General features: G+C 41.8%; 1 protein-coding gene across 1 annotated transcript; it reads right to left on the reverse strand.

The window, feature by feature from the left end:
• Positions 1–1,619: 1,619 nt before the first annotated feature.
• On the reverse strand, positions 1,620–8,211 carry LOC109872787 (40S ribosomal protein S14). Its single transcript, XM_020464119.2, has 5 exons — positions 8,091–8,211; positions 7,113–7,263; positions 6,786–6,947; positions 4,053–4,129; positions 1,620–1,731 (listed from the first exon to the last, which is right to left on the reverse strand). The coding sequence occupies exons 2-5, from the start codon at positions 7,259–7,261 to the stop codon at positions 1,664–1,666; spliced, it is 456 nt and encodes a 151-aa protein (XP_020319708.1). The 5' UTR covers positions 7,262–7,263; positions 8,091–8,211; the 3' UTR covers positions 1,620–1,663.
• Positions 8,212–24,180: the final 15,969 nt, after the last annotated feature.

The following is a 24,180-nucleotide window of genomic DNA, read 5'->3' on the forward strand; positions in this document are numbered from 1 at the left end:
CACAGGCCATTTCAACTGCTTGGAATACATAAATACTGTTCAATTATTCAACCTTTTAATGTCTAAGTGTCTCTGTTCCACAGTGACATTCCAATCTTGACCACTACAGCGCATAGAGGCAGCGTATTTTACGACCGCCATAAAGTGGCCCCCTCCACCTCTCCCTCTGCGGGAGAGAGAGAGGGCGCTGTAGAGCGGACCCACTGCAACCTAATCCTTGGCATCTTCACAGGAGAGTTATGATAGCAGAGTGGCCAGATGGAAGCCACTCCTCAGTAAAAGGCACATGACAGCCTGCTTGGAGTTTGCCAAAAGGCACTTAAAGGACTCTCAGACCATGAGAAACAAGATTCACTGATCTTATTAAGATTGAACTCTTCAGCCTGAATGCCAAGCATCACGTCTGGAGGAAACCTGGCACCATCCCTATGATGAAGCATGCTGGTTGCAGCATCATGCTGTGAGGATGTTTTTCAGTGGCATGGACTGGGAGACTAGTCAGGTTGGAGGGAAAGAGGAGCAGAGCAAAGTAGAGTGATCCTTGATGAAAACCTGCTCCAGAGCACTTAGGACCTAAGACTGGGGCAAAGGTTCACCTTCCAACAGGACAATGACCCTAAGCACAAAGCCAAGACAACGCAGGAGTGGCTTCGGGACAATGTCCTTGCGTGGCCCAGCCAGAGCCCGGATCAAACATCTCTGGAAAGACCTGAAAATAGCTGTGCAGCGACACTCCTGACAGAGCTTGAGTGGATCTGCAGAGAAGAATGGGAGAAACTCACCAAACAGGTGTGGCAAGCTTGTAGCGTCATACCCAAGACTCAAATTAATTTAAAGATTCTATTGGTTTTTAAGTCAATCCACAATTGTGCACCCCAATACATCAGACCCATGCTTAAGTTATGTACCCAGTAGGTCCCTCAGGTCTTCTGGCACTGGCATTGGTTATTTTTATCCTTGCGTTTGTGTAGTAAATTTTTATTTTCTCTTCCTTTGAAGCACATAGTGTTGCATTCCATGTCTGAATTGTGCTGTATAAAGCATGATTTGACATTAGCAGGTTATGTTAGAGAAATGAACAATCAATAATGTGGCAACAGCTCTGGTTGACACTCCTGCAGTCAGCATGCCAATTGCACTCGCCCTCAACTTCAGACATCTGTGGCATTGTGTTGTGACAACACAATTTAGAGTGAATAGCCTTATGTCCCCAGCACAAGGTGTACCAGTGTGTGGTTTAATTAATCAGCCTCTTGATATGCCACACCTGTCAGGTGGATGGATTATGTTGGCAAAATATAAAAGCTCACTTACAGGGATGTAAACAGATTAGAGAAATAACCTTAAGCATATGGAACATTTCTGGGATCTTTTATTTCACCTCATGAAAGATGGGACCAACACTTTACATGTTGCGTTTATATTTTTGTTCAATGTTAATCAACCCTTTGATAAAGCCACTCATATCCCTGCATACAACTTGCTGCCAAGCAGGCTTTTTTTGCTAAATAATTTAAACGATTTGCTTGACGTATAAGAACATTCAATAGGATATTTTTCCTAGACAGACTTGGTGAAAAAAAAGGAGAAACCATTGAAAAACCAGACAAAAGCAGAGGTCGGAATTAACCTTTTATTGAGTGAAAACTCAAAATAAGCACATTTACAGACGACGCCCACGACGACCTCCCTTTCTGCGGGTACTGTCTGATGGAATAGGGGTGACATCCTCTGCAAGAGAGCAAACGTTAGTGAGCATGATAAACAGTAACAAGAATTGTACATTGAATCCTTCATTCATCAACATCCTTATTTTAACATGTTCAATGAATATTGTCTGAAGGGCATTGAACAGATTCATACATTTGGCCAAAATGTATCATCCAAAGTCACTTTGAATATGAGCATCTGCTAAATAAATGTAAAAAAGACATTGATGTGACAGCAGTATTCCAAAGTACAGTATAACTTTAATTGAAGTCTCATAGCCGCCTGTCCCCCTTAGCCGGGCAATAGCACACATTTCAGCAAATAAAGTGTTTCAAACACCCACCCAGTCTAAAACTATGGTTTATGAGCTTACCATGAATTGTTAAAGATTTAATGTTTGATTTGTTACATAATTCAATAATGACTCAAATAAGATGCCAATCATCCATTTTTGTTTTGTAAATCAGCAGTAAGAAACTGCTAGCCATTGGCTGCTAACAGCTGAACACTGCTAGCTAACTGGCAATCACAGTCAACTTTGGGAGTACAGACCAAGTAATTGACTGATCGTCCTCTAGTGGCCAGAGTAAGAACTGCCAAAAACGCACAGGAAAATATTATAGATAATATTATTAGGATGTTATATTATTAGGACGTTCTTGAAATAGAGGCATACTAAGACAATAAATGTGAAGTAAATAACAGTGCAGGAAATTAAGAAATTGATTAAAATGCTTTAAGTGAATGCTGGAATGAAATAATTAACTAGGCGAATGAGCAAACGTGTTACAGTATGCATATAAATTACACCGTGTTCAGGAGGCTTAAACAAAAAGAGGCCAACAGAAAAGTAGAATTGTTTCACATTTAGTATGAGACTAGCAGAACAATAATTTCCCAAATGAAACATTCCCATCCTCCGGAAAACATCAATATAAGCAGTATATTTAACCATTCGTGCATGAAATAGGCAGACATGGTGTTTCCCAACACTCTCCATGATTAGTTGAATCAGCCATGGCAGTGCAGTGCTATAACTGGGCGATATGGATTCAAATTAAATAATGGGGGATTCACAATATACAACTACTGTTGATTTTCTTCTTCTCCCATGAATATAAACGTTGTCTAAATAAGCTTGCTGCACAATTAAAAAAGGTCGATACACTGCATTTCAAACAGTCAGGAATAATCCAATTCAGTGCTTGTAAAGTTATACCTAGGCTAAATAGAAGTCTTCCAAAACCATAAGAGCCTCTAATAATTATATCAAAAAAGTTGATGCTGCTTTTTTTGCAATAATCACACATCTGGTTCTCAAGTCCTGTCTACAAAAAGGCAGTTTGTTACTAATTTAACCAGAACTATGCACATCCACTAATGACTAACGCCTAGTAGCAGGCATTATAGGAAATTAAAAACACGTTGCAAACAATCAAGCACAAGCCCACGTGCTAGTGAGTAGCCAGCTAACCTTTTCATTTAAAGCCAACGTGGATCTATTTGCTTGTTAAAAAGGTAGAAGTTAACTTATGAATTCACCCTCCTGTCCGTCTCCAACTGTTTGAACAACGCCTGGTCACTTTGTCTAGATGAAATCAAGTGGCCTACATGGATAAAATACTTTCTCAGAATGAGAACTGAGTAGCAAATTCCTTACATATTTATAACACAATCTAGACAGCTAGCACATAACTGTGGCTAAAATGCTGCTAGCGGTATGGGGGGGTACTGCAATGTTCTGTGCAATACGGGTTGCTTGGGAGGTCCATAACACCGATTGAAAGTAAACTTCTATAATGGTCATGCTGAAGTTTAGGGCTATCCCAAGGATGCCAAATAGCACTGATCGTACCGCAATGCAGAGCGGAAGAAACTGAGCACTAATGTTCATTAATGTTCCATTTTTACTGTAGTAGGGTCTGCTTTTCTTCATTTTGGAAGTTAAAACAAAAACAGCATCATAAGACAGATTCGGTTGGCCCAAATCTTAAAATGCAAATAGCGAGTTCAAACCGCTTGTTGTCAGAAAGGGAGACGTGATCTCGTGAGTGGCAGTGGCTTTGTGTCTGTGCAAGTGGGGAGGTGCAGTGCACACAGTACAGAAGGCGCAAAGGAGATAAACCAAAAAGGCAAACGCTCATTAAATCATAATAAAAAAAACTTGATTCTTGCAATACAGGCATTTGGAACATCGCACTAATACAAATTCAAATATAAATCGCCCAGCCCTACTAACAAATGGACCATCTATTGGTCGAAGGCAGGGGTTGAAGAAAAAATAACAGCACCATCTCGTTTATTACAGATACTCCTGACAGAGTAAATGAGCTAAAGCTTACCGATGCGTCCAATCTTCATGCCAGAACGAGCCAAGGCACGGAGAGCAGACTGTGCGCCTGGTCCAGGGGTCTTGGTTCTGAAAGGCAAAATGTTCACACTGAGTACGGTTGCACACAAGACAATCTAATATAGTCCACTGTAGATAAATTCAGTTCCACAACACGTAAACGCCCGCACGAGTAGAAATCCACTTTTTTCGAGCTGTAAGAATGGTGCTGCACATCAATTTAAGGCAAGTCATAGCTTTAGTCATAGTATGATATATTTGGCCTTGAAGAGACAAATTCAAACGACCCACTTCGTGCAAATCCGTGCGAATGCATGATACCTACGTTTCGTTTCAGGGCTGGGTTTATTTCAATGTTACCACCCACCAGCATGGCATTGTTTATTAAATCAGGAACAGGTGCCAAGTGATTCTTCTTTGAGACCGAGACTTGATATTGCCCCCCCCCCCCCCAGAAAATGACCTTAATCCATTCGATAAATTTGTAAATTCTCTTTAGCTAGTATGTATACATTGACCATTTTATAAAATTGTATAATTGCGTGATGTCATTTAACACAACCTGCTCCCCCAAGATGAATGTGTTCAACACTAAAGTTCCACTTCACTACAGTTCTTTGATTGGTGTAACGGTTGCTAAAAAAACATCCAGATAATGATTTATTTTTTTCACTTGTCATTTGCAGTGTGCATGATCATGAGCAAAGACAAGAGCTGTGATTATTTCCATACGCACCATTTACACATAAAATTAACACCTGCTGGTAGATGAGATGTCTATGTCACCAGCCATGTTGGCAGGTGGTCAGTGCTCCACAGTGTGAGCATTTCACTCCCATTTGTGAATAAAAATAGTCAAGCATCACATTTATGGTCAAATGAATGCTGCAGTAGCTGTTATCAAAGTTATCCCCTTTTCTGTTTCATAGCTTGTAAAGTCAAAGAACTATGAATCTATATAGCCCATTACACCTTGTGCTGCAAAACGTCCTGGCTGGGGGCTGTGAGCACCTGAAGAGCTGAGTGAAAGATTCATTTTTAGAAGCAGGCATAAAGAGTTGGTCTCATTTACTTGAAACGAAAGTCTACTGAAGTGAGAGTGTCCTTGTGTTTCTTGGCTATTTACATTGTTTTGTTCACAAGCTGGGTTGTTTTTCTAGGTTTGACTTTCAACTGTCAGGGAAGAAAAGACAAGGCATTCTATTAGTCAGAATCAATCTCACAGGCACAAACATGACGAGTCGCGCTACCACGGTAACCTTCCGCCCTAAAAAGTCAGGAACATTTGTCTCATTTGTGATATTTTGATTAAAATACACGAAGAAATTCAATGACCCACATACCACACTACTTGTTACATTTGTTGTAGAATTGTATTTTGTTTAACCTTTAACCAGGCAATTCGGTTAAGAACAAATTCTTATTTAGAATGATGGCCTACCCCAGCCAAACCCTCCCTTAACCCAGATGACGCTGGGCCAATTGTGCACCGCCCTATGGGACTCCCGACCATGACCGGTTGTGAACCAGGGTCTGTAGTGACGCCTCTAGCACTTGCGATGCCGTAAACCGCTGCGCCGAGAAAGCATGCGTATCTTTTTTTGTGTTTAGTTGGTGTGATTTTAGTAGGGGGGGGATATTTTGGATGGTAAAAAATTTGATTGTCTGGTAGATAAAAAAAAAAAAGAACTGTTAGTGACTGGTGGACCAATAAGGTAATTTTATTCCCAGCTTGTGAGCTGTTAATTTGTCTGATATTCTGACGACCAGAAGGGCCCAACATTAGAAACTCCCATATTACCTCACTTCTAAATTGGAAATCTAGTAACGATAAGACTGGTTGGTTCTAGAGGTTCTGCGGGTCTCTTAATTAAGTTAGGGAAGACTACTTTCAGTTACTATGCCCCGAAGTCCTGTAATGGCCTACAGGTCACTACAACTTTAGTCTTTGGTCCCAAAAGGGGAATATGAGGCTCTGATACCAATGGAAACTGCACTTGTTTTTGATTGATTGCATACATTAGTTTCCACTGACCTTTTGAATGTAATGCAACATATTTGTATGTATGTAACTAATGCTGTAGTGATAATGCTTGAATTGTCGCTCACATTGCTTGAACTAACTTTGGAAAGACGACCCTGGTCTTAATGCTTTCCCCTGGTTATATAAAAAGTTATTTAAAAATTTTAAATATGGCAAAGTCAAAGACACGCCAGTGGTTTCCATCAGTGGTGAAGTTTTCCTTAAATAAATGTTATTGTAAATCCAGCTCCATCCATAGATCCAGCTTGGATTTTTTTTAAATATGGCGTAGAAAAAATAAAAGAACATTAGCAAGATACTATACCTAGCTATCTAACTAGATAAGTTTAGCATGCTAGCTGGCTATATTGTGCTGTCAGTGACCTATTTGTTGAGGTTTATCAACTCCACAGGAAAATTCTCACACCCAATTCGTGAATATGTAAAGTAGCATTCACCATTCTTCAGAGGTGGAACCTGAAGGTACATTTTGTCTCTAGGACAAGAAATTACATTGAAATAGCGGCTGCCACTTCCTCTGGGGGTGGGTCCTTTAATTGCATGGTATATTCACACATGCAACAAGAGTAGTCCAAGCACAAAGTACCAGAACAATTTAGCTGCACCATCCACTGTAGATGTACAAAAGACATGGAGCAACACCAGATTGTGCTTCAGATCAGTGAGGAAGGGTTTCCTAACCTGTTCCCGCCAGTGGCCCTCAACTTGATGTGGAGGGCAGTGATTCCCAGCTCTTTGCACCTCTGGGCGACGTCCTGGGCGGCCAACATGGCGGCGTAGGGGGAGGACTCGTCTCTGTCGGCCTTCACCTTCATACCACCAGTCACACGGCAGATAGTTTCCCTGGAGGGCGCAGGTACGTGTTTAGAACAAAGCATTTGAAATCATATGATCATACAACCGATTGCTATTGACGGATGGCATGCACTTTACAGTTTAAGCCAGAAACGGCATAGTCTTTTTATTATAGAGCTGGGCTTGCACTATTCCATTGTATCCTGTACTTACTTGCCAGAAAGATCAGTGACGTGAACGAAGGTGTCGTTGAAGGATGCAAAGATGTGGCAGACTCCAAAGACATTCTCGCCTTCGGCAACCTGGGGTCCCAGGGCGATGACCTGTTCTTCCTTCTTTTCCTTACCCTTACGAGGTGCCATAGCTGCAAAAGATGCATTTGTCAGTATTGATGACGTCAGACATGCCTGGCATTAGCATCCATTCAAGTGCCCCAATTTGGGACCAGGTGGTGTGGGCACCATTGCTAAATAGTTAGCAGGCTAGGTCTTAGTTAAGGATGGGTTCCGTTGTAGATAACTTCACCACAATATACTTTTGTAACTAGCTAGTTCGCTAAGTAACTGTAGGAGAGTATATGGACAACCATTAACTAGCCATTATCGCAACTGACCAATAACCAACTGTCTGGCTTAAAAGCCAACGCTCGACACAAAAATCACATAGCTAGCAAGTCTAGCTGCTTGCCTGTGGTGCTATATCATAGCATATACAACACGACAATTTCCATAAAAAAAATAACCCATGTGTAATTGTCAGTCATAGCAAAGTCGAGACTAAAAACTGCAGATGCCCATCGTTAGCCGACTACTTTAAGGTTAGCACTGAATTACCACGACAGCAACCTAACTAGCATCACTCAGCAGGTCTCTTTGATTTCATTTTAAAACGTATTCGACTTCAAAGCTGCAAAAATGCACATGACTGAAGACAATATGGTTAACATGGCAAATCATAAAACCCACTCAATATGCTCCATCCGGCAAGCGAAATTCAGGCCTTACAGTGATGGAAACCGCTGCTTACAGCCAACACCAATGCCATCTAATCCAAACGTCTGAAGCCGATTTCAGACAAATTTCACATTTAACATACCAATCAAAGTTCAGTGTATCGATTAAAAGCACAAATGACACTTTGTACTTTATGTTAAACATGATTAATTTGGATATTAATTCTGCGACATTGTACCTGTGTGTGTCTCTTCTAAAGCCGAAACAGGAAAGGAAAGAACAAACGTAACCGGGTTCAGAGTTCAAGCTTTCTTTTTCCGGAAGTAGACCATGCACTTCACTGCCATCAAGCGGTTCATTTGTAGCATAAACAGCACGCACAGTCTCTCTCTCTCGTTGTCTGTACGGTGTATAAATCAGAAATATGAGTCAGACATATGAAAACGGCCCATTATTGTATATTTCAACATATACAGTATGTGACATATATGTACTTATGTGTGTGGATACATATATCTGTATGTATGGGCATATTACTATATGCTCGTATATGTGTGACACATGCAGTATTCACATTTATATTAAATACACTACATGGCCAAAAACAGGTGGACACCTGCACGTCAAACATCTAATTCCAAAATCATGGGCATTAATATGGAGTTGGTCCCGCTTTTGCTGCTACAACAGCCTTCACTCTTCTGAGAAGGCTTTCCACGAATATATATATATGGAAATGTCTGCTCTACCCAAAATTACAACCAACTAATTGCAGGATTACCGCAAAAATGGAAGAGGGAGAAAGAAAGGAACTTGTCTGTCAGTCCTGCATCAAAGACCAAAATTGGTTAAAGAAAATTGTGATAAATAAAAAAGTATACCAGTTTCATTTAAGGACCCAAAAAATTGACAGCTGTGCCACATAGATTGCAAAATAGTTGGGAAGAGAGTTTCGATGTACTGATTCCATGGCACATGGTTTTTGAACTGATTCCCAAAATGACGCTGGATTCAAAACTTAGAATTTTTCATTTAAATTCGGGTTAGAGTTTGGCCAGGGTAGGTCATCATTGTAAATAAGAATGTTCTTAACTGACTTGCCTGATTAAATACATGTTTTTTTTTTTTAAACATCCCAGCTTTACAGATTTTGCTGCGATGAGACAGAATCATTAGATAATTTGTTTTGGTACTGTCCACATGTAGCTTGTTTTTGGTCGCAGGTCCAGGAATGTCTGAAGAACTGCAGATAGCACTACTGGGTGATTTGAAAAATCCTAATCAATCGATCAATAATATAATAATACTTTTAGCAAAAAAATGTTTCTTTAATTTACAATCTGTAGAAACTATGAAAATAGAAAGGTTCAGAACTTTAGTGAAACATCACAGCACAGTTGAAAAACATATGGCAAATAGAAATCTAACAGGGATGGAGATAGGTGGGAGGGATCTGAAGGGTGGGTCTAATAACAAGATAACTAATGTAAAATATACGGTGTCCGTAAAATGTATGTAGGTTCAGAACTTTAGTGAATAAAACTGTATGGTCTTCAGAAATAGATGGGATGGGTTGATGGTAGTGGAAGGATAGGAGTAAAAACAAACAAGAATAACTAATGTAAAATAGATTGTGTCTATAACATTTTTAAAGCATGTATAAGTTGGAAGTAAAAGCCTAAGTGTTGTTGTTCATTAGTTTACTTCAATTAGGGGAGGGGTGGTAGGGTTAGTGGAAAATATATTTATATACAGTACCAGTCAACAGTTTGGACAGCTCCTCCTTCATGCTTCACGGTGGGAACCACCCATGTGGAGATCATCCGTTCACCTACTCTGCATCTCACAAAGACACGGCAGTTGGAACCAAAAATCTCAAATGTGGACTCATTAGACCAAAGGACCGATTTCCACCGGTCTAATGTCCATTGCTCATGTTTCTTGGTCCAAGCAAATCTCTTATTATTATTGGTGTCCTTTTAGTAATGGTGTCTTTGCAGTCTCCTCTGAACAGTTGATGTTGTAATGTGTCTATTACTTGAACTCTGTGAAACATTTATTTGGTCTGCAATCTGAGGCGCAGTTAACTCTAATGAACTTATGCTCTGCAGCAGAGATAACTCTGGGTCTTCCTTTCTTTGGCGGTCCTCATGAGAGCCAGTTACATCGTAGAGGTTTTTGCGACTGTACTTGAAAAAACGTTGAAAGTTCTTGGAATGTTCCGCATTGACTGACCTTCATGTCATAAAGTAATGATGGACTGTCAATTCTCTTTGCTTATTTGAGCTGTTCTTGCCATAATATGGACTTGGTCTTTTACCAAGCAGGGCTATCTTCTGTATACCACCCCTACGTTATCACAACACAACTGATTGGCTCAAATACAAGAAGAAGAAGGAAAGACATTCCACAAATGTACTTTTAACAAAATGCGTGTCCCTAAACCGGGATGGATGTTACTAACGTGCGCTAATGTGACTAGAATGACGTTGAATACAACAGCCAACTTCCCAGGACATAGACATGTGTTATATGTGTGGTCACAACAACATACAAGGAACTCAAGTCCTTCTGTTCATCTGATTTAGAATTCCTCACAATCAAATGTCGACCGCATTATCTACCAAGGGAATTCTCTTCGATTATAATCACAGCCGTATATATTCCCCCCCAAGCAGACACATCGATGGCTCTGAACGCACTTTATTTGACTCTTTGCAAACTGGAATCCACATATCCTGAGGCTGCATTCATTGTAGCTGGGGATTTTAACAAGGCTAATCTGAAAACAAATCGATTGCGCAACCAGGGCTGGCAAAACCTTGGATCATTGCTATTCTAACTTCCCCGACGCATATAAGGCCCTCTCCCGCTCTCCTTTCGGAAAAGCTGACCACAACTCCATTTTGTTGCTCCCTGCCTACAGACAGAAACTAAAACAAGAAGCTCCCGCGCTGAGGTCTGTTCAACGCTGGTCCGACCAAGCTGATTCCACACTCCAAGACTGCTTCCATCACGTGGACTGGGATATGTTTCGTATTGCGTCAGACAACAACATTGACTAATACGCTGATTCGGTGAGCGAGTTCATTAGAACTTGCGTTGAAGATGTCGTTCCCATAGCAACAATTAAAACATTCCCAAACCAGAAACCGTGGAGTGTGAAACATGACTGAATACAAACAGTGTAGCTATTCCCTCCTCAAGGCAATCAAACAAGCTAAGCGTCAATATAGAGACAAAGTAGAATCGCAATTCAACGGCTCAGACACAAGAGGTATGTGGCAGGGTCTACAGTCAATCACGGATTACAAAAAGAAAACCAGCCCCATCACGGACCAGGATGTCTTGCTCCCAGGCAGACGAAATAACTTTTTTGCCCGCTTTGAGGACAATACAGTGCCACTGACACGGCCCACAACCAAAACATGCAGGCTCTCCTTCACTGCAGCCGAGGTGAGTAAAACATTTAAACGTGTTAACCCTCGCAAGGCTGCAGGCCCAGATGGCATCCCCAGCCGCGCCCTCAGAGCATGCGCAGACCAGCTGGCTGGTGTGTTTACGGACATATTCAATCAATCCCTATCCCAGTCTGCTGTTCCCACATGCTTCAAGAGGGCCACCATTGTTCCTGTTCCCAAGAAAGCTAAGGTAACTGAGCTAAACGACTACCGCCCCGTAGCACTCACTTCCGTCATCATGAAGTGCTTTGAGAGACTAGTCAAGGACCATATCACCTCCACCCTACCTGACACCCTAGACCCACTCCAATTTGCTTACCGCCCAAATAGGTCCACAGACGATGCAATCTCAACCACACTGCACACTGCCCTAACCCACCTGGACAAGAGGAATACCTATGTGAGAATTGTAATATTTGTGTTGTGGAGAAAGGACCAGGCAGGAGACGGGAGTACAGTTAGTTTTCGTTTAGTCAAAAACCCCTCGTGCTCTACAGTTCGCGGCATTCCAGTGCGCATGTCCATTTCCTATTAGGTATAGTAACGTAACACTGCCGTAATGCATTACTGCTTAGTAACAGCACAGTAACTAATATAAACAGATGTAGATCCCAGATACTACACTCCTCCCCCATAGTGTTTAACTCCCAGATAACAAGGTAAATATGTTAGGTAACTACTAATGCAATATCTGAACAATGCATTCTTAAACATTTTTCAACTACTGGGTTAAAGCAGACTTTTCAGAGCCCAGCACAAATCCAGGGGATTATTCTGCCCCGAAGATGGAGTTTGTGTCCTAATAACTAACCCAGGTGACGTCCTTTTTCTTTCCTTTTATCGAGGACATATTAAAGTGTTTGTTTTACTGTCCGTTACCTCCTTAACCAGCTCAACTCACAGGTCAAGCTTTTGAGGTGCCCTTCGCTGTCGAATAGGATATCTCCGCTCCTCCTGGGCTTCCTGTGGTGGGCCAGGTTCGGGTGGAAGGTCAGTCAGGAGAATAGTCCACAGTCAGGAGAATAGTCCTGGGTGTCGTTATTGATCTTTTTCTCTCGGCATGTCTCTGCTGGGGCGTTGGACCGTAGCAGATGATCCACATGAACGTTGACCTGGCGATGACCAATTTGGACTTGGTAAGTCAAAGGTCCTCTGCGTTGCAAGATCACACCTGAGTTCCACAGGCGCTTGGGGTGTCTGAAATCACGTACCATCACCCTCTCTTCCTCTTTGAATTCTCTGACAGTCTTTGAGTGTCTGTCATGAGCTTTCTTCTGCTGTAGCTGGTGCTTTGCCACAGTGCTTGACAAGTCTGGTTTCAACAATGTCAGGCGGGTACGTGGTTGGCGTTTCAGAAACAGTTAAGCTGGTGTACATTCCCTTACTGTGTGTGGGGTGTTACGGTAAGTAAACAGGAACCGGGGAAGCCTTTGGTGGATGGGCACAGACTGAACCTCGAGTCTAGTCCAGGCCTTCTTAAAGGTTTGCACGGCTCTCTCCGCTGCTCCGTTTGATGCCGGATGGTAAGGTGGTGACAGGATGTGCCTTACTCCGTTGTTCTTGAGAAACATTTCAAAATCATTTGACGTGAACGGGGGGGCATTGTCCGATACGAGCTCCTTGACTAGTCCAAAGGATGCAAACAGGTGTCTGAGAAGATTGATGGTCTTCTCAGCTGTGGTCAGTTGAGTAGGGAACACTTCCATCCACTTGGAATGGACATCGACGACAACAAGGAAATGTTGCTTCTCAATTTCGGCGTAATCCACATGGATGCGTTCCCAAGGTGTAGCAGCCCAGGACCATGGATGAAGAGGTGCAGCAGCAGGCTTGTTGCGAACAGCTTCACAAGGTGAGCAGTGGCCTACATGCTGTTGAATGTCCTGATCCAGTCCAGGCCACCATAGATAACTGCGAGCGAGTGCTTTCATTCGAGTGATCCCTGGATGTCCCTCATGCAGGTCAGATAGCAGTCTCCTCTGGAATTTGTGAGGTACCACCACCCTTGATCCCCACAGAACACACCCTTGATCAGTGGACAACTGGTCTTTCTTGTCGATGAATGGACGAAGGTTATCATCATTTACGAAGGTTGGCCAAACGCCTAATGTTAAGTCCAAGACTTTGGAAAGCACTGGGTCTTCCCTTGTTTCCTCTGCTATGTCAGAAGCAGATATGGGCAGTTCATCAATGAGAGAGATCTGGAAGACTGCTCTATCATCTTCACTGTCGGAGTCACTATTGCATGGTAGTCTTGATAGTGCATCGGCATTTGCGTGATCACTGGATCGTCTGTACTCAATCTCGTAGTCGTAGGCTAACAATATCAGAGCCCAACGTTGCATTCGAAGTGCAGCAAGGGTTGGTATAGCTGATTTTGGTCCAAGGATGGCCAACAGAGGCTTGTGATCTGTCAGCAGTTGGAACTTCCTTCCGTAGAGGTATTTGTGAAAGTTCTTCACTCCGAATATTATGCTCAGGTCTTCCTTCTCAATTTGAGCGTAATTTTTCTCACTTGGTGACAGAGTCCGTGATGCAAATGCAATAGGGTGTTCTTCACCTGACGGTAGAACATGTGAGATGACGGCTCCTACTCCGTATGGAGATGCATCACACGCAAGTCTCAGCTTCATCTCTGTGTTATAGTGGGCAAGCCACTTGCTCTTTAGCAGACGCTGTTTGCAAGTCTTGAATGCTTCTTCGCATTGTGGGGACCAATTCCACTTTGTATCGGCCTGCAGCAGTTGGTGAAGCGGATGCAACAATGTGGACAAGTTTGCCACAAACTTTCCGTAATAGTTCAGGAGCCCCAAAAATGACCTCAGCTCTGAGATATTTGTGGGTGCTGGAGCGTTTACGATTGCTTCCACCTTGCTGTTGGTTGGGTGCAGGCCTTGTGCATCAATCTTGTATCCGAGATACTCCACTGAGTCCTGGAGGAACTCACACTTGCTGCGTTTCATTCTCACTCCGTATCACTTTGTCCAGCACTACAAGGTGCTCTCCAATGGTTGGTGCTGACACGAGGATGTCGTCCATGAAGCACACAACATGGTCTATACCGTCCAAGATCTGATCCATTGTTTGTTGGAATATCGCTGGAGCTGTCGAGATTCCATAGGCCAAGCAATTGAATCTGAATAGCCCCTTGTGTGTATTGATGGTCAGATACTGTTCTGACTCCGGATCCAGCTTCAGTTGCTGATAAGCGAATGCCAGGTCCAGCTTACTGAAAACCTTCCCACCAGCTAGAGTGGCAAACAGATCTTCAGCGTTTGGTAGTGGATATTCCTCTGGTAGTATGCAGTGATTTACTGTGACCTTGTAGTCACCGCACATTCTGACGGTCTTGTCTTTCTTTGGGACTACAACAATCGGAGCGGCCCAGTCGCTCCTCGCTACTTTCGTGATTATGTTATTCTTCTGTAGGCGGTCCAGTTCCTTCTCTACTGCTTCCTTAAGAGAATAGGGACCCGGACGTGGTTTGTGAAAGATAGGCTTGGTTCCTTCTTGCACTTTGACTTTTGCTGTGAAGTCTTGTATTTCACCGTAGCCATCTTTGAAAAGTTATTTGTGCTTCTCCAGCATGTTAGTGAGTGTAGCCTGACTCACTGGTTTGTCATTTCTCAGACTGAAGATTTCTCCCCAGTTCAACTTGATCTTTTGTAGCCAGTTTCTGCCTAGCAAGGCAGATTTTTCTCCTTTAAACAATGACAAGCGGTAGCGTCCACTCCTTTCCCTCATACCGGACTGGTACCTGGATCTGCCCTAACACAGGAATAGTGTCACCAGTGTATGAAGAAAGGCGGATGGACGCGGGCTGAAGAGGACACTCTTTCAGTTTTTCTTTGTAGAGTCTCTCTGGAACCAGAGATACAGACGCTCCTGTGTCCAGCTGCATTTTTTACTGGTTTTCCCGCTAACTCCATGTTGAGATAGATTCCATCTTTTAGTTGTTGAGCTGTGTACACTGTGAACAGTTCCACTACTGTTTCAGTTGTACCTTCCTCGTCTTGTGCTGCGTCTGACACTTTGTGCGCTCTTGCTGTGCGTTTTGAGGCTTTACACACTCTCTGTAAATGTCCAACCTTTCCACAATTGTGGCACTTTTCCTTTTGGAATCGACATTCACTGTGCTGATGATTATCTCCCCCACATCTGTAGCAACTTGGCTTAGACCTTTGAGATGTGGGCTGCTTTGTTCTTGTGTAACCTTGAGGATGGGACTGAAAAAAGTGTGACTTTTGTGAGCTTTTTTCACCACGTGCATCACTGACCTTGTGAACACCTTTCTGACGTTCTGCATGTCCCGATAGCTCAATAGTATCCCTGTGGGCAAGCTCGAGTCCAAGTGCTATATCACAGGCTTTCTTAAAGGTCAGGTCCTTCTCTGACAGGAGCCTTCTGTGATATGCTTCACCTGTGAGACCACATACAAACTTGTCTCGGAGAGCATCATCAAGAAATCGTGCAAACTCACATGTACTTGCCAGCCTTTTCAAAGCAAGGATGTAGTCAGCCACGGTTTCCCCTTGACTCTGGTGACGTTGGTCAAATCTGAAACATTCTGCAATGAGAATTGGCTTAGGCTTGAAATACCTTGAAAGAGTTTCAGTCAGTTCTGCATAGTTCAACTCCACTGCTTTCATTGGTTCAATGAGACCTTTCAGCAATCCATACTCAGTTAGACCCAAAACACTGAGAAATACGTCTGCTTTCTTTCCATCTTTGATTTCATTTGCAGCCAGCCAACGCTCAAAACGCTCCAAATAGGAATCAAAATCCTCTTTTGTAGCCTCAAACTCTGGTACTCGACCAATGCTTGCCATTTTCACAGTTAATTGTTCAGTTTCCTTATATTCCTTAATTTTCTGAATATTCATCTAATTCTTCACTTCAGAAGTTTCTGCAATTACTTCATTCCCTGCACTCATTTGTATTAATGTACACACCGTGTTACGTTCCTTCTTCCTTTTTTCTTTCTTCTTGCCAATATTTCTCCACTGAGATCGCCTAATTTCAATGGGTTCAATGACAGTTTCTTTTATTTAACCACCAGAGGGCAGTGTCGCTATTCTGGACTCCAATAGTCTTGCTACTTGGCAGCTCCTGAATACTGTACTAGCAGTGCTAGCAGTGCTTAGCCTTCTCTACTGGCGAAAGAAAATAAAAAATAACTGACGAATTACATAATTATTTTGAGTTTCATTACTCACACAACATTCTTCCCTTCAAGCAATGTCCGTTTATGTAGTTTAATCACCTCGTCGCCACTGTAATATTTGTGTTGTGGAGAAATGACCAGGCAGGAGACGGGAGTACAGTTAGTTTTCGTTTAGTCAAAAACCCCTCGTGCTCTACAGTTCGCGGCATTCCAGTGCGCATGTACATTTCCTATTAGGTATAGTAACGTAACACTGCCGTAATGCATTACTGCTTAGTAACAGCACAGTAACTAATATAAACAGATGTAGATCCCAGATACTACAAGAATGCTGTTCATCGACTACAGCTCAGCATTTAACACCATAGTACCCTCCAAACTCGTCATCAAGCTCGAGACCCTGGGTCTCGACCCCGCCCTGTGCAACTGGGTACTGGACTTCCTGACGGGTCGCCCCCAGGTGGTGAGGGTAGGTAACAACATCTCCACCCCGCTGATCCTCAACACTGGGGCTCCACAAGGGTGCGTTCTGAGCCCTCTCCTGTACTCCCTGTTCACCTACGACTGCGTGGCCACGCACGCCTCCAACTCAATCATCAAGTTTGCGGACGACACAACAGTGGTAAGCTTGATTACCAACAACGACGAGACGGCCTACAGGGAGGAGGTGAGGGCCCTCGGAGTGTGGTGTCAGGAAAATAACCTCACACTCAACGTCAACAAAACTAAGGAGATGATTGTGGACTTCAGGAAACAGCAGAGGGAACACCCCCCTATCCACATTGATGGAACAGTAGTGGAGAGGGTAGTAAGTTTGAAGTTCCTCGGCGTACACATCACAGACAAACTGAATTGGTCCACTCACACAGACAACATCGGGAAGAAGGTGCAGCAGCGCCTCTTCAACCTCAGGAGGCTGAAAAAATTTGGCTTGTCACCAAAAGCACTCACAAACTTCTACAGATGCACAATCAAGAGCATCCTGTCGGGCTGTATCACCGCCTGGTACGGCAACTGCTCTGCCCACAACCGTAAGGCTCTCCAGAGGCTAGTGAGGTCCGCACAACGCATCACCGGGGGCAAACTACCTGCCCTCCAGGACACCTACACCACCCGATGTTACAGGAAGGCCATAAAGATCATCAAGGACATCAACCACCCGAGCCACTGCCTGTTCACCCCGCTATCATCCAGAAGGCGAGGTCAGTACAGGTGCATCAAAGCTGGGACCGAGAGACTGAAAAACAGCTTCTATCTCAAGGCCATCAGACTGTTAAACAGCCACCACTAACATTGAGTGGCTGCTGCCAACACACTGACTCAACTCCAGCCACTTTAATAATGGGAATTGATGTAAAATATATCACTAGCCACTTTAAACAATGCTACTTAATATAATGTTTACATACCCTACATTATTCATCTCATATGTCTACGTATATACTGTACTCTATATCATCTACTGCATCTTTATGTAATACATGTATCACTAGCCACTTTAAACTATGCCACTTTGTTTACATACTCATCTCATATGTATATACTGTACTCGATACCATCTACTGCATCTTGCCTATGCCGTTCTGTACCATCACTCATTCACATATCTTTATGTACATATTCTTTATCCCTTTACACTTGTGTCTATAAGGTAGTAGTTTTGGAATTGTTAGTTAGATTACTCATTGGTTATTACTGCATTGTCGGAACTAGAAGCACAAGCATTTCGCTACACTCGCATTAACATCTGCTAACCATGTGTATGTGCACACACACTTTTGCCATTTGGTGGCCAAAATCTATATTACACCTAGACTCCTATCTGAAAGTATGGCCTTTCTCTTGCATTTCAAAGAAGATGAAAAATTTTAACAAATAAATAAACGCTTGTCTTATTATTTGTATTTTCTTTTACCAGATCTAATGTGTTATATTCTCCTACATTCATTTCACATTTCCACAAACTTCAAAGTGTTTTCTTTCAAACGGTATCAAGAAGTGCCTTGCGAAAGTATTCGGCCCCCTTGAACTTTGCGACCTTTTGCCACATTTCAGGCTTCAAACATAAAGATATAAAACTATTTTTTTGTGAAGAATCAACAACAAGTGGGACACAATCATGAAGTGGAACGACATTTATTGGATATTTCAAACTTTTTTAACAAATCAAAAACTGAAACATTGGGCGTGCAAAATTATTCAGCCCCCTTAAGTTAATACTTTGTAGCGCCACCTTTTCCTGCGATTACAGCTGTAAGTCGCTTGGGGTATGTCTCTATCAGTTTTGCACATCGAGAGGCTGAAATTATTTCCCATTCCTCCTTGCAAAACAGCTCGAGCTCAGTGAGGTTGGATGGAGAGCATTTGTGAACAGCAGTTTTCAGTTCTTTCCACAGATTCTCGATTGGATTCAGGTCTGGACTTTGACATTCTAACACCTGGATATGTTTATTTTTGAACCATTCTATTGTAGATTTTGCTTTATGTTTTGGATCATTGTCTTGTTGGAAGACAAATCTCCATCCCAGTCTCAGGTCTTTTGCAGACTCCATCAGGTTCTCTTCCAGAATGGTCCTGTATTTGGCTCCATCCATCTTCCCATCAATTTTAACCATCTTCCCTGTCCCTGCTGAAGAAAAGCAGGCCCAAACCATGATGCTGCCACCACCATGTTTGACAGTGGGGATGGTGTGTTCAGGGTGACATAACGTTTTGCATTGTTGCCAAAAAGTTCAATTTTGGTTTCATCTGACCAGAGCACCTTCTTTACACATGTTTGGTGTATCTCCCAGGTGGCTTGTGGCAAACTTTAAATGACACTTTTTATGGATATCTTTAAGAAATCGCTTTCTTCTTGCCACTCTTCCATAAAGGCCAGATTTGTGCAATATACGACTGATTGTTGTCCTATGGACAGAGTCTCCCACCTCAGCTGTAGATCTCTGCAGTTCATCCAGAGTGATCATGGGCCTCTTGGCTGCATCTCTGATCAGTCTTCTCCTTGTATGAGCTGAAAGTTTAGAGGGACGGCCAGGTCTTGGTAGATTTGCAGTGGTCTGATACTCCTTCCATTTCAATATTATCGCTTGCACAGTGCTCCTTGGGATGTTTAAAGCTTGGGAAATATTTTTGTATCCAAATCAGGCTTTAAACTTCTTCACAACAGTATCTCGGACCTGCCTGGAGTGTTCCTTGTTCTTCATGATGCTCTCTGCGCTTTTAACGTACCTCTGAGACTATCACAGTGCAGGTGCATTTATACGGAGACTTGATTACACACAGGTGGATTGTATTTATCATCATTAGTCATTTAGGTCAACATTGGATCATTCAGAGATCCTCACTGAACTTCTGGAGAGAGTTTGCTGCACTGAAAGTAAAGGGGCTGCACGCCCAATTTTTCAGTTTTTGATTTGTTAAAAAAGTTAAATGTCGTTCCACTTCATGATTGTGTCCCACTTGTTGTTGATTCTTCACAAAAAAATACAGTTTTATATCTTTATATCTTTATGTTTGAAGCCTGAAATGTGGCAAAAGGTCGCAAAGTTCAAGGGGGCCGAATACTTTCGCAAGGCACTGTATACACACCTATACACACCTACTCATTCAAGGGTTTTTCTTTATTTTTACTATTTTATACTTTGCAGAAAAACAGTCTTTCCACTAGATGTTGGAACATTGCTGCAGGGAATTGTTTCCATTCAGCCACAAGAGCATTAGTGAGGTTGGACACTGATGTTGGGCGATTAGGCCTGGCTCACAGTCGACGTTCCTATTCATCCCAAAGGTGTTCGATGGGGTTGAGGTCAGGGCTCTGTGAAGGCCAGTCAAGTGCTTCCACACCGATCTCGACAAAACATTTCTGTATGGACCTCGCTTTGTGCACGGGGGCATTGTCATGTTTAAACAGGAAAGGGCCTTCCCCCAAACTGTTTCCTCAACGTTGGAAGCACATAATCATCTAGAATGTCATTGTTTGCTGTCACGTTAAGATTTCCCTTCACTGGAACTAAGGGGCCTAGCCCAAACCATGAAAAACAGCCCCAGACCATTATTCCTCCTCCACCAAACTTTACAGATCGCACTATGCATTCGGGCAGGAAGCGTTCTCCTGGCATCTGTCAAACCCAGATTTGTTCAGGTGATGCATGATTCATCACTCCAGAGCACAATGTCAGCAAGCTTTACTCCACTCCAGCCGATGCTTGGTATTGCGCATGGTGATCTTAGGCTTATGTGAGGCTGCTTGGCCATGGAAACCCATTTCATGAATCTCCCGATGAACAGTTATTGTGCTGACGTTGCTTCCAAAGGTAGTTTGAAACTCGGTAGTGAATGTTGCAACCGAGGACAGGTTATTTTTTTACGTGCTACGCACTTCAGCACTCGGCAGTCCCGTTCTGTAAGCTTGTGTTCTACCACTTCGCGGCTGAGACGTTGTAGATCCTAGATGTTTCCACTTCACAATAGCAACACTTACAGTTGACTGGGTCAGAAATGTGACGAACTGACCTGTTGGAAAGGTGGCATCCTATGACGGTGCCACATTGAAAGTCACTGAGCTCTTCAGTACGGGCCATTCTACTGCCAATATTTGTCTATGTAGATTGCATAGCAGCTCAATTTTATTTACCTGTCAGCAACGGGTGTGGCTGAAATAGCCGAATCCACTCATTTGAAAGGGTGTCCACATACTTTTGTAAATATAGTTTATGTAACAGGAGCATTAATTTAGTGATACTTAGTAGTCATGGTAATAAAACGTTTGAACAAACGACTCAAAACACTAAACACATTTAATCCAATTAATTCAATGTTTTGCTCCCATTGCTTCTTAATTCAGCCATTTTATTGTTGTAAGACATTCCCACGTGTCCATTTGTTGAACCAGGTAAGCACTTCATGACAGAATCTGTGGAGGGAATGCAACAAATCCAAGATAAATAGCACATAGAACAGTTAGGGGTTGGGTTAGGGGTCATACATGTTTTTTTGTGGGGTTTTTTCTTCAAAGGCTTATAAGATTCAGTTGAATAAGAAATCCTTGAACATTAATGCCCTATTTGCAATGATTAAATTAAGGGATAGTTCAATTTTTTTTTTTACCCTTATAGTCAGTAAGAGGGTTCCTTACCCTGAAAGTAGTCCATGGGCCAGGAGAAACTGTAATCAATGGTTCAAAGATTTTTAAATAGCCACTATTGACTTGAGGGGATTTAGCAATCTGACTATAAACTCTAAAAAAAGTAAACTATCCCTTTAACATTTGTTGAATGGGGGGAAAAAAATACATCTCAAAATCAGTGTCTGGAAAAATATTCACCATTCTTTCTGCCATGAGTCATTTAGAAGTGATATTATTTTTTAGAACAATATCATGATGATACCTGTACACTGTCAAATGCATATTTGTAATCGATGAAGAAAAAAACCTACTCACCAGTTATTGTTATCACTTTTTCAGGATCCAATCTCTTTTGTCTCCCATTTTAGCTTTACCATTTAGAATTGTTCAAAATAAATAAGTTCAATGTGTCATAATTAATGACACAGCCAAATATTTAAATTTAAGTTAGGTCTAAAGATAATGATTCTGGTTTAGCTGTACAACGCTACAAAGAATACATACATATATATATACATACTATACCACAGCCCCCACACCTCTCTGATTTAGTTGGGTTGGGTTAAATGCGGAAGACACATTTCAGTTGAATGCATTCAGTTGTACAACTGACTAGGTATCCCCCTTTCCCTTTCCATAGTCCCATAGAATTAGAATGAGTAAAACGGACATTCCCATAAGAAACAGTGCTGGTTTGCGTGAACAGCAACTAGCCTCTTTCACAGGCGATGTGCCTCCGGTTACCTGTTATCCTTAAATGTGCATTCTGAGATGGAAACCCCCCCAAAAATGACCCAATGTGATTAGATCTTCTTCAAACTTGGAGATGAAATTCGACTGAGCCTGAAAATGCTTCTCCATCACCTGCAAGGCCCAGCCCTTCCATGATCTAAGGTCCTTTGACCCTTATAGTCATTCTAATTCTACGGTCTATACGATTTCTAAACATACCTCTCAGGTTGCTCCTCAGCAACATGTCAACATCAAAAGCACCCAACAGCAGCTCTTGCCATGTCAATGTAACTGTTGGCCTAGTTGCATGACCGCCCTCCAGACGTTCTTTGGGACCGTAACGTTTGAGCCTGGGTGAATTTTGATCTGCAAAACATGAATAATTCAGTCAGATGCTGTAAAAGACTAGAACGTACTGTAAGTACAGTAACATAATACATTCTCTTTATTTAAAATAGTCATGCCAGCTAATACACTGACTTGTATTTAAAAATACACCATTATCTTAAGATTATATAAAAGTTAACAATCATGTACTGTTTCAATAAAAATAAATACACATATAAGAAAGTCTGTTTTAACCTTTATAGCTAAATAAAAAATAAACCAAATCAGCCATCTCAATACACAGCAAGCCTACGGTAGCACTAAGCTAATAGCAACCCTATAGAATTGACAGGCTAGTGTTAGCGCAGTTAGCTTAGCGTTAGTGTATACCGTTTAAAAAAATAAAAATAATACAACTCTGTAATATATAACACTTGAAATCTGGAGATGTCAGGGCATAGAAAAATATAAACGGAGTAGAAAAATAACCACAATGTTACCTCAGAGAAGGTATGAATCAATAAATTCAAACCAGAATATTAGCTGGCACCATTTCTTCATGTTATTCTATGGGATAGGCTAGCTTGGCCGCAAACCATCTCATCTCTATGTCAACATCACTTAAAGTTTTCACTCGATCAATTGACACATTTAAACATTACAAGTTCAACATAAAAGGTCAATATCACTCAGAACACCATTTAGTCTCCAACATTTTCTATAAATAAATTGCTTGTGTACAGTAGCGGTGCGTGGGTAAAATCACTGGGGAAGCTAAACCAGAAAAAAAGCCATATTACAACCTAGTGTATGTGTTGTGATAATTGTGTTGTTTGCTCTGTAACCTGTTAGTTCATATGCCTTGACACCGTGAAAAATAGGCTTAAGGCCGAGACGATAAGAAGACAGTGGCAGAATAAATTCAACCACACCTTTGTTTCATCACAAAACTGAAATCAGAAGAGCAACCTCTGAGCAACCTCTGTCCGGTGAAGTCCACAAAGCACATTGCATTGCTGTTGGCAATATGCATAAACGATTCCCAATGGAAATTCTGGGAGGACTCAGTCCAAAATAATAGGTAATTAGTATAATAATAATAAAATAATTAGTAATTAGTTAGAACCATAATATCTAAACCATGTTTTATAAATCCAATGTGATGCCATAACCTTATGGGCAGCCACAACTACAGTGTATGACAAACAGGTTTCTGTGCATTTTCAAAACTTACATAAATTATAAACCTACAATAGTTGTCTACCCCATCTCAATCTATTCTCAAAATGATGGCAAGTATCATCTACAGTAGCTACAAGAAACAAAGTAGTAATAATGTTGCCTAACACCAAATGCAATGACTAAATAATTCATCCCTACATGTGAGATTTATGTATGGTTTTTAAATATGCGATGTAAAAACAACTTAAGGAAAGCATTTCAGAGAAATAAATCCATTGAACAAAAAACTAATCCATGTACATTTTGCATGAGGAAAATAATATAAAATCTATTTTAA

This window comes from Oncorhynchus kisutch, linkage group LG28 (genome assembly GCF_002021735.2).
Source record: "Oncorhynchus kisutch isolate 150728-3 linkage group LG28, Okis_V2, whole genome shotgun sequence".
In the NCBI taxonomy this organism is placed as follows: Eukaryota; Metazoa; Chordata; class Actinopteri; order Salmoniformes; family Salmonidae; genus Oncorhynchus; species Oncorhynchus kisutch.

Bases quoted from the DNA above. Each gene is read 5' to 3' on its own strand.
- LOC109872787 (XM_020464119.2), bottom strand. From the start codon at position 7,261: ATGGCACCTCGTAAGGGTAAGGAAAAGAAGGAAGAACAGGTCATCGCC. The intron at 6,948-7,112 runs GTAAGTACAGGA...TGCGCCCTCCAG, and splicing joins GTCACTGATCTTTCTGGCAA to GGAAACTATCTGCCGTGTGA. The intron at 1,732-4,052 runs GTAAGCTTTAGC...GCTCTCTTGCAG, and splicing joins CATGAAGATTGGACGCATCG to AGGATGTCACCCCTATTCCA.